This window comes from Triticum urartu, chromosome 4A (genome assembly GCF_056163025.1).
Source record: "Triticum urartu cultivar PI428250 chromosome 4A, HENAU_Tu73, whole genome shotgun sequence".
NCBI lineage: Eukaryota > Viridiplantae > Streptophyta > Magnoliopsida > Poales > Poaceae > Triticum > Triticum urartu.
In genome coordinates this window covers 591002989-591014422 of record NC_141876.1, presented here as the reverse complement: position 1 = coordinate 591014422, position 11434 = coordinate 591002989, and the positions used below count along the sequence as shown (strand labels likewise).

Here is an 11434-nt window from a genome sequence, read left to right as displayed (position 1 = left end):
TGTGCAATAAATAGAGCACATCTAGATGTGCCGACGCACCCAAATCTAGAGATCCAAAACTTGGTGGGATCAAGTAGGCGTACGAGTCGGAGATGGACTCGGTACTGTTGGATGCCGGTATATAAAACCGGAGGACGTGCGCAACTTGCGCCAAAATACTAACCGCACCGACCTCGCCCTAATAAAAGCCCAAGTCCTAGAGATCACGCCCTTGATCCTGGCCATGGCCATGTCTTGTTACCCACAACATCTGACCGAGCTGGTGTCCACGGAGATCCTCCTCCGGCTCCCCGTGAATTCGCTGCTGCGGTTCAGGTGTGTTTGCAAGGCATGGCGCGACACCATTGACAATGATTTCTTTGTCCGCGCACACCTCCGCCTCCGCGCCGCCCAGAACACGTTCACGCTCATCGCCCCACATGTTAAGGGGGATGGCGGGATCACCGCCGCCGGCTTGTATAGGTGGGAGCAGGGCGTCAAGGCCGACGGCGACGACAGGAATACCGCCGCCGCCGCTGGCCTGTACCCGTGGGAGCAGGACACCGCCACCCTCGTACACCCCATGGGCGCCGACTACTCCGTCCCGGGCACGACGAATGTTTCCCACGACCTTGCGCACTGTGACGGGCTGGTGCTGGTGCCTTCCGACGCCATGGTGCGTGTGCTCAACCCGGCCACAAGGCGTGTCCTCGTGCTTCCCTTGAGGCCTCCTCACGCTGTCATGTTTGGTTCAACCCCTTTTGGATTCCAGGGCCATCAGGCTTTCGGCCTCGGCCATGACCCTCGCTCCAAAGCTTACAAGGTTGCTCGCTTCTTCTACCGCTCCATGGAAGGGCCCGTGGACAACCCTAACCACTACACCCTCGGGATGGAGGTGCTCACCGTCGGAGCGGCGGACCAGCGTTGGCGAGAGACGGCAGCGCCTCCACCTTACCCTGTCTTGCCAGGCCGAACCGCCACCTTCTTCAAGGACTCGTTGCTTTGGACCGTCGAGGAGTTGCTACTCCGGGAAGCGCCGGGATTCATCCGCTTCAAGTTAGAAGACGAGTCGTTCGGTGTCCTGCCAGGGCCTCCTTGCAGCCCGAGCCTGGACTACGCGGCTGCGAGCTTAGCCGAGCTGCGTGGGGAGCTGTGCGTGTGCGTGCCTCGTCACGAGGCTGACTACGGCGACGGTTCGCACGAGACGTGGATCTGCCGCGACTTGGACGACGCGCCACAATGGGAGCCACGCCATGTCATCGAGATACACACTTTTCCACGACTCCGATGTCTACGTCCAATAGCTGCCTACACTGACGTGCTAGTGCTCCATGCCGAACCCTGCTATCTCTGCCGTGAAACTCAAGAACCTGGGAGGAGCAAGGAAGAAGAAAGGGCTCCGCTTCACATGCAGCTCCAGTTGAGGTATTACCACCCTGACACGGGCGTGTTTGTTGAATACCCAACGGTGACATGTGCCTTTCAAGTAATCTCATACGTTCCAAGTTTAGTTCCCGTCTAGAGTGCCTTTCCCACTTTTCTGTAGCTAGGTAAGGTTTTAATCTCCTTAATTAGTATCCGACAAATGAAGATACGTTGTAATTTCCTACTTGTGATCTCTCTTTCTTTGTTGATGAGTTCAAGTTTCTAAGGAAAGAGATTCTGCGACCATTTCTTTTTTTGCGAATCAATATATAACACTTTATTGATTAAGATCGATGGGGGATTACAGATAGCATCTCAAAGGGATTCACTCAGTAAATTGAGGGATACAAGCACAAGTGTGCTGAAATAGAAGAAGCATGAAGAGGAAGGATTGAGAGCCGGAGGTGGGAGAGAAAGCTGCCGTGCCGTTTCATCTTGAATTCTTGATCTAGCCGGATAATTGACGAAATCACTCTCTCCCTCACATGTGCCATGTTTAGTGAATGATTTCCGCCTGGACTGTCAAACACAACACAAGAACTTTAGAAAAGGAACAAAGAGCCCTGGCCCAACAGACCTAGGGGCACACCGGGTCCATCAGGAGCAATAACGCTGGTTATCCGGCCTCTAGCCGTTTCATAGCTTGCACGTAAGGATGTGTTTGGTTCCTGGGATAAGTTTGGGTGGTTGAGGGTATCCCCAATCACCTGGCTAGGGATAGCCTTTTTTTTTTTGTTTGGTTGGGTGGGATGGTTAGAGATAGCCATTTTAAGTGTTTGGTTTGAGGGACTGGGGGGATGGATACGTTGTGGTGATAACTGAAAAATTCCTGCAATGACCGTGCATTATTTTAATCGAATAATTCCATATCGAAGACACTAGTGCACAACCACAACGATCTTTGTATGAAGTACTAGTGATAGGTGAACTGATCAATCCGCGGTCTGCATCTTCGCCGATTCTCAGAACCTATCAGATGACAGAAAGAACATGTGCACATTCAGAGCAGAAAATGCAAATTGGTATACGAATGCCTCGTACAAATTGAGATTTACTAGTTGAACGCGTAGAAGAGCTTGAGCTCATCAACGATCTCCTACCCGGCTATAGTTGGTCTTTACACCAACTAGATGACCTGGTTGCGCCAATGGCGCAAAAAGCGAGTTAGAAGCGATGTTAGTAGTGAGTAGGATGACTTAAATTGACTTTCAGACGAAAAAAAGAATGTTTAGAAGAGGAGGTAAGCAATTTTGGATATGATGGTGGATACAATAATAGTGTTAAACTTGGATTTCAGAAAGTATTAATTTCCCTTTTAGGTCTTCTGGGATATTGATTGACGATCATATATAGGGCAATGTAAATGGGTTCCTTTGGTCACAGAAGCAGAAAGCTTTTCCCTAAATATATATAAAAAATGCATTAAACAACAGGGTTTAGATGCAGTTGGAATATATATATATTACACGGATCTAACAAAGCATCATGGTTTCCAAATTTATACATACCAGAGTAGTGCCAAAAGCAAACAAGGGAGTAGTGCTAAAAGCGAACAGGTTCTTAAGGTGAAGCTACACAGAGCTTCATAGGATATTTAGGTAGTTTAGTAGACTAAACATGATGAACAGAGAGTCCAGTGCCAAAAGCAAACAGGTTCTTAGGGTGAAGCTATACACAAAGAACTTCATAGGCTAATTACGTAGTTTAGTAGACTGAACACGATGCTCAGAGGGCGTGCACGGTGAGACGCAAGCGCTTGTAGTTGCGCTTGAAGGCGAAGACATATATTTATCTTTCCTTCATATTAGCTTGGGGAAGAAGCCTGCCCAGCCTCTGGTAATTGTTGCCCTGTTATCGACTCCTTTGATTAGATGGGCTTTGATGCAGGGATTTCCATCTCTAGATTTTATTGGCAAGTCATACAACGGCGGAGATATTTCTGGGTAAAACTGACCGAGAAATACTGCAAATGAAAGGTAACAATACTGAGAAAAGAAATATTGGAAATGAAAGGTAACACTGAGAAAAAAAACATTGGAAATGAAAGGTAACAACACTAAGAAGAATTGTATATATAATTGTAGGTGATGTGTATAGGGTCTTGGCATTCTTTGAGTGGCAAACATGTGAGCCTCTTCATGTATAGCCTCACTTTGTTTCCCCATCTGCAGTGACCATCAAAGCTTAGAAAGTACTTCCTCCGTTCGGAATTACTTGTCGCAGAAATGGATGTATCTAGACGTATTTTAGTTCTATATACGTCCATTTCCGAGACAAGTCATTCCGAACGGAGGGAGTAGATAGTGTCGGGTGCCCGTATTCAATGGTATATTAAATGGTTGGTGTAAGCATATGCATGTACTGGTATTAGTAGAGAAAACGAACACATTGTTTGATCGTACGGGTTCTGTAGGCCTTGTGTTCAGCCTTCTTCAGTTTTATGTATTTAGTTGTAGGTGTTGTATGATGATAATCATGAAGAGGGTTTGAAAGATTAGTATGAATAGGAAGGGAAATAAAATTAGGTATAATGGCATGACAATGGTAATGGTAGACGGTTTTGTACCATGCGATGTATGCTCCTTTTTTTCTTCTTGGCTTTCATGCAACGGTGCGAAGGTCCTACAGAGCTATAAACAGTAAGAGGTTTAAAAGATGAGTATAAGCAGTAGGTTTTAAAAAGTAAATCTGTCGTGGTGTGCTTACCAGCATCATACCGATGTTGATAACAGTTGGTCTGTAGGTTGCGTTGTTAGGCCGAGGAAGCGATTCGGAAGACCCGCTATCATCACCACTGCAAGTAACATTATAGTTTTTCTGCAAGGAAATGTCGCAGTTGTTATTCTGGTTAACTACGGCCTTTCTTAATGCTATGTAATAGTCCTTGACATAAAGACAACTCAAATCAAAAGAAAGCGGGGTAAATACTTTCAAAGCATCCACATGGTGTGCACAAGGACATCAATACAAAAAGTGATATAAAATATTAAGAAATTGTAGGTTCATTTATGTTATTCCAAGCCAAAATGTCCCAGCCAAAGAGTAGTTGTACCAGCAGAATAAACATACCAGGTTTTTTCTGGAACAAAGCAGTAAAGCGCCCATGGCCAGGAAGCCACAAGAACAAACGGCCGAACACAGTACCACTATTCGTACAGTAGCTATTGCTACAATAGAATGAGAAAATATTTCTTAATGTTCTTTCTTTCAATGAAAAACATGATGTTTGCAATAAGATGAAACGATGATAAATTAGTTGTAGCCCAATTGAGCATAGAGATTCATGCATTAGAGGATAGTGGGTTCAGAGATATTGTGTAGTTTCCAGACCAGCAGGCAGCTGACCACGTGTCCGGTTGTACCTCCTCGGTGAATCCAGGCATTGGGCAGGTTATCAATGGACGCCCTTGGCATATGCTGTTGGTGGCCTCGATCTCAAAAAGTCAAGTGCATTCACCTGTGTCTAGAGAGACACGACATTGCCAGGCAAATGCAACATCGTGTAGGAACCAAAGGGCATGACAGGGAAAGTTCAGCAGACCTCATGCTATAACGTCAGCTAAGCGACTTTCTACTGAGGAACAAAACTACAAAGTGGTGTTGTAACAACCTGGGTTCTGGTACTGTGGTCGAAATGAATCAGCAAGGGTCCAATCGGAAGCTAACATTCTTTATAAGTTCTGGTACTGACCACACAAAAAAAAACTGGAAATTTTACTTATGCGCAGTATAGTGCCTGGCCATCAGAATTACCGTAACCAAACATTATGCATATTGAAATAACTAAATTTAGTTTTTCATACAATCCATGAGATTATTCCATTCCGAAACAAGTGAAAATTTGCGAAACACCTCTTTTAGTGAAGAAGCACACTCAAAGTCACTATCCAACCATGATTACAAATAAATAAAATGAAAGGACAACTAACAAAAATGTTTGCAACAAAAATATTCCGTTAACATGGGTCATTAGTAAAGTACCGGGGTATCATGTATTCCTTGGCCTCTGCGACCATGAGCACCTGCTAAAGCAGAGTAGAGCATGTGCCAGATAGCTTAGTTTTCTGAGCACAAGAAAAGTAGTATGCCTTCTAGAAAGAAATAGTTTTAGCATAAATGGAGAATGAACAAGCAAGTTGCAAGATCACATTCTTCACATGGAGATTAAAGGTGCCAAAGAATGCATCTAATATTCATAGAGGACTAAGCTTTGCTAACAAATTCATTATGGAGAGTATTTTCATCTGAAATGTTCTACTATATATAGCTCAGTTTTTGGCAGATATAGCAGTGTCGTGGTATTACATGCAATCCACTGCAAAAAGGCTTCACTACTTTTCTACCAAGATTTTTCATGAAGTAATATGTATGTCCTTTTTAGATGGTACTGCTACATGTAGCATCATAATCTAATACTGAGTGGTTAACCTGCTTCCTTTCTCCAAATATACAATTGCACTATTAGTGGTAGCACTGCCTGATATATGTCACTTTTCTGTAACCCCTAAAGACTGAATCGATGATCAGTGCATAAAAATCTTGTTCTGAGCAATACAAAATCATGACTATGGTCTGTTCTGCATACATATATAGTGCATGCTACTGATACTTATCATAGTGGTTGTACGTATTTCTTTCAGGTAATTTTTTTTCTCTTACAACTGCATACACATACAGCGCATGCCACCGATATTTATTATAGTGGCTCTACCTATTTCTTTCAAGTAATTTGCTTGCCTTACTAAATCTACATATCCTCACAAAATTGCTCGAGTGCACTGAACCTGAATCTTACTAAATCTACATATACTGACAAAATTGCTCGAGTGCACTGAACCTGAGTCTTGCTAAATCTACATATCCTGACAAAATTGCTCGAGTCCACCGAGCATGGCAAATTGTATAAATAAAATAAGCAGTATAAGAAACCAAAACACAAAAGTAAAGCATGCAGGCAATACCTAGTTAGTCACCAGAATAAAACAATAAGTAATCAACAGAAACGAAAGAAGAAAAACTAAAAACACATGCATAGAACACTAACCTTAATAGCAAGACGGGGAACCACCAAGGTAACAGAGCGGCAGACGACAAAGAAAGTGAAGGGAACCACAACATGACCTGTAAAACAAAAGGAACCAGGGACCTACATGAGAGGCAGGTCCAAAGAGCAAGCACAAACCTCGGTAGGAAATACAGCAGCCGAGAAGCTGAGCAAAGGATACAAAAAACAAAAAGAACAAAGTCGTCATGCTTCAGATAAGCACATGGATGACGATATGAATAAACGGCCAAAAAAGGACCTACTGGACACTGAAATAACAGGCTCATTTTTTTTGGAGTGTCCACTAATCGGCATGTATTAATGAGCTACAAGAACCATTCTGTGGACATATAATAGGAAGTGGTGCTTCGCCGGATTCTAAAGAACACACACTAAAGCAACTGAAAGAGATGGCCCACTAAATTCCGAAGCACACGTATCAAAGCAGCAAACATTGGTCTGTGCACACGCAAGCGATAATGCCTATTACACTGGATTCTGCAGTGATGACCCACAAGTATAGGGGATCTATCGTAGTCCTTTCGATAAGTAAGAGTGTCGAACCCAACGAGGAGCAGAAGGAAATGATAAGCGGTTTTCAGTAAGATATTCTCTACAAGTACTGAGATAAGTGGTAACAGATAGTTTTGTGATAAGGTAAATTGTAACGAGCAACAAGTAACAAAAGTAAATAAAGTGCAGCAAGGTGGCCCAATCCTTTTTGTAGCAAAGGATAAGCCGGAACAAACTCTTATATAAGGAAAAGCGCTCCCGAGGACACATGGGAATATCGTCAAGCTAGTTTTCATCACGTTCATATGATTCGCGTTCGGTACTTTGATAATTTGATATGTGGGTGGACCGGTGCTTGGGTGCTGTTCTTACTTGAACAAGCATCCCACTTATGATTAACCTCTATTGCAAGCATCCGCAACTACAACAAAAGTATTAAGGTAAACCTAACCATAGCATGAAACATGTGGATCCAAATCAGCCCCTTACGAAGCAACTCATAAACTAGTGTTTAAGCTTCTGTCACTCTAGCAACCCATCATCTACTTATTACTTCCCAATGCCTTCCTCTAGGCCCAAATAATGGTGAAGTGTTATGTAGTCGACGTTCACATAACACCACTAGAGGCTAGACAACATACATCTCATCAAAATATCGAACGAATACCAAATTCACATGACTACTAATAGCAAGACTTCTCCCTTGTCCTCAGGAACAAACGTAACTACTCACAAAGCATATTCATGTTCATAATCAGAGGGGGAATAATATGCATAAAGGATCTGAACATATGATCTTCCACCAAATAAACCAACTAGCATCAACTACAAGGAGTAATCAACACTACTAGCAACCTACTAGCACCAATCCCGGACTTGGAGACAAGAATTGGATACAAGAGATGAACTAGGGTTTGGAGATGAGATGGTGCTGGTGAAGATGTTGATGGAGATTGCCCTCTCCTGATGAGAGGAGCGTTGGTGATGACGATGGTGATGATTTCCCCCTCCCGGAGGGAAGTATCCCCGGCAGAACAGCTCTGCCGGAGCTCTAGATTGGTTCCGCCAAGGTTCTGCCTCGTGGCGGCGGAGTCTCGTCCCGAAAGGTTGCTTCTGATTTTTTTCTCATCGAAAGACTTCATATAGCAGAAGATGAGCGTCGGAGACCCACCAGGGGGCCCACGAGGTAGGGGGCGCGCCCTAAGGGGGGGGGGGGCGCCCCCACCCTCGTGAGCAGGGTGTGGGCCCCCTGGCCTTCATCTTTGGCGAGGATTTTATTTATTTATTTTAAGATGTTCCATGGAGTTTCAGGGCTTTTGGAGTTGCGCAGAATAGGTCTCTAATATTTGCTCCTTTTCAGCCCAGAATTCCAGCTGCCGGCATTCTCCCTCCTTATGTAAACCTTGTAAAATAAGAGAGAATAGCCATAAGTATTGTGACATAACGTGAAATAACAGCCCATAATGCAATAAATATCGATATAAAAGCATGATGCAAAATGGACGTATCAACTCCCCCAAGCTTAGACCTCGCTTGTCCTCAAGAGAAAAGCCGATAACAATAAATATGTCCTCATGTTTAGAGGTAGAGGCGTCGACAAAAATAAAATACGGACATGAAGGCATCATGATTATTCTCATAACAGCAACTTATATAGATTTTGTCATATGATTACTTCTGTTCAAGTGATGATCTATTCACAATGCAAAAGTATGAATCAGAAACCTCATTGAGCACCAACAAACTATAACCTCAGTCATTGAAACAATTGCAATTTATCATAACATCGGAAAGAGTCTGTCGTGGAATTGTCACGGCAGATGTCCTAGAGAAAGGACTTAGTCGTGGAGCCATCGCGACGGGTTAGCTTGAAGGGGTTAAAGCAGACACAGGGACACAAGAGAGCTTATACTAGTTCGGCCCCTTCGATGAAGGTAAAAGCCTACGTCTAGTTGTGATGGAATTGATGGGGTTTCGATGACTAGGGAGAAAACAAGCTTCGCCTATGTCTCGAGTTGTTGTCTGTTGTCCTTGAACCGCTGCCGTGTCGTCCCCTTATATACACGGGTGACTCCCGTTGGCTTACAGAGTCCCAATACCGGCTCATAGATGTGTCCGGTTTGGTCTCTACTTATTCCTAACTTACAATACAAGTTAACCTCTAACGCCGGTTTACGGCTACAGGCCTTGAACCGCCCATGGGCCTTGAGCCCTCATCTGTCTTCTTGGGCTTTAACATACTTAACTACTGACGAAGTTAACCCGGCCCAGGTAGGCCGGTTTACGCCCAGTAGTAATATCCCCAACATTAGGCCCCAGATTGATTTGAACGGGTTCATGTCAATCCTTTAACAAAAAGCTTCATATTCAACATCTTCTCATAAATTGGTAAACCGCCATGATGTCATCTTCTCTGATTGCTGTAAACCGGAGTGACGTCACCTGTCATAACGAAGCTATCCATTATGCTTCTTTGTTTAATAGATCTGCGGAAATCGAGGCGACAGCTCCGTTTCGTGGCCCCTTGATTGTCGCGCCTGACACATGTTCTTTCTCCTTATAAATAGGACCGAAGGGTCATTTCTTTTCTCCTTCCGTGCCTTCTTCGTCTTCCTCGCGTCGCCAGCCTCGGAGCTCCGCCGCCGCCGTCGACCACTGCCTCAACCTTGGCCGCTGCATCAACCTGAGCGCACCAGATCATCGCGGCAACCTTCCGCGTCTTCCTCAGCTCCGGTAAATCTTCCATCCTTTCCCCCGCAGATCTGACCTAGGGTTTCGCAGTTCTTCAGTGTTCATCGTCTGCCTCTTGCTCATATGATAGATCTTTAGATGGCTCCGCAAATCTTTATTCTGTGCAATGGTAGTTGTTTACTCTTCACCTTCACTTGCACATCTCAAAACCATAGATCTGTATGTACGTCTTGTTCATTGATTCGGTACTGCTCCTTTTGGACCTCTGAATATTTATCTTTTTTCTGAACTTGCTTCAGATCCATCGCTGTAGAGAAATTTTACGAAATCTGTTTCTATAAACTTACTCATCTGCTTCAATGTTTAAACCCGGCGGTTTAACCTTGTAGAAAAAAATTGCCAAACCGGTATATACCATTAGTCCCCTTGTTGAACCGCCAGATGTTGTTGCTTCATAAAACTCCGGTTCAGATAGATCTGTCTCCGGTTTAACATTGCACATACCAATGTACCTTGATCAAATGCATTTTTGAACCGGGATCTTCTACCTTGTAGATTCCATCATGGCCAAGCAAGTATATGAATGCAATTGGGTTCCTTCTCGCGTCACAGAGGCTCAGCTGGACGATCTAGTCCTGATCGGCGCTTTAGGAAGCAAAGATACCATCCATTGGAGGGTTCCTGGCAAAGAATGCCCTCCCACTCCTCAAGAAGGAGAGGTTGTTGTTTTCGTAGATCACTTAGCTCGGGGCTTTAAGCCACCCGGTTCTAAATTTTACCGAGATGTTTTGGCCGATTTCCAACTCCATCCACAAGACACTAGCCCCAATTCTGTTACAAATATGTGTCACTTCCAAGTGCTCTGTGAAGCGTTCTTTCAAGAGGAGCCCATAGTGGAATTGTTCCGAGACCTTTTCCATCTAAACCATCGTACTGAGTTTACTGACGGCTCCAATACGGAGTTGGGTGGCGTGGCGATCCAGAAAAGGAAAGAGGCCACATACCCTCACGCCAAACTGCACAGCCACCCCAAAGAGTGGAATCAGACATGGTTCTACTTCAAAGACACCTCCCCTTCTGGTGAGAATCCCTTGCTCGGCTTTCGTCCGGAGCGGCTCAACAATACACACCCTTTTCCGCAAAGATTGACTGCCCAGGAGAGAAGCAAATATGCTCCTCAACTGTCGAAGCTCAGAGCCTTTATGGCCAACGGTTTAACAGGGGTTGATCTCGCTCGCTGTTGGATATCATGGAGCATACTGCCCCTTAGTCAGCGCTCCGGTTTGATGTGCGAGTATACCGGCAGTGTTGATGACCTAGTGCGACATTCCAAAATCCAGCTCACCGATGAAGAAATCACAGAGGCTGTGAATAAGATGCTGAATGAACCGGAACATATCTGTGCTAAAAACGGCCTGCTTCCCTTCTATGCCACCAACAAACCGCCAGCTGTAAGCCCTTGATTTTTCCTTTTGCTGAATCTGTTATTGATATATCTGGTCATTGTTTAATATCAGTGTCTGTGTAATCAGGGCAATGATCCGTTTTGGAGCAAGAAATTGCCGCAAGAGAAACCGGAAAAACCAGATAAACCGGAAAGAGCAACCCGACAAAAGACTAAAGCTGTAAAGAAGACTGCCCACAGGAAAAGAACTACTGCGTCTTCCAATCCGGCCCCTGATGATGATGTGGATAATCCGGACCTTGAGGTAGAGCTTGACTCACTTGGCTTATTTTTCATGCATCTTATTGATGATGATATTTGTCAGGATGATGCCGAAG

The 11434-nt window shown here is 44.4% G+C and overlaps 1 protein-coding gene across 1 annotated transcript; it reads left to right on the top strand.

Annotated features, from left to right (window-relative positions):
• Window positions 1-222: 222 nt before the first annotated feature.
• LOC147976939 (F-box protein At1g47810-like) lies at window positions 223-6837 on the top strand. The gene is made up of 2 exons (XM_087519105.1): window positions 223-655; window positions 752-6837. The coding sequence occupies exons 1-2, from the start codon at window positions 224-226 to the stop codon at window positions 1499-1501; spliced, it is 1182 nt and encodes a 393-aa protein (XP_087375231.1). The 5' UTR covers window position 223; the 3' UTR covers window positions 1502-6837.
• The last annotated feature ends 4597 nt before the right edge of the window (window positions 6838-11434 follow it).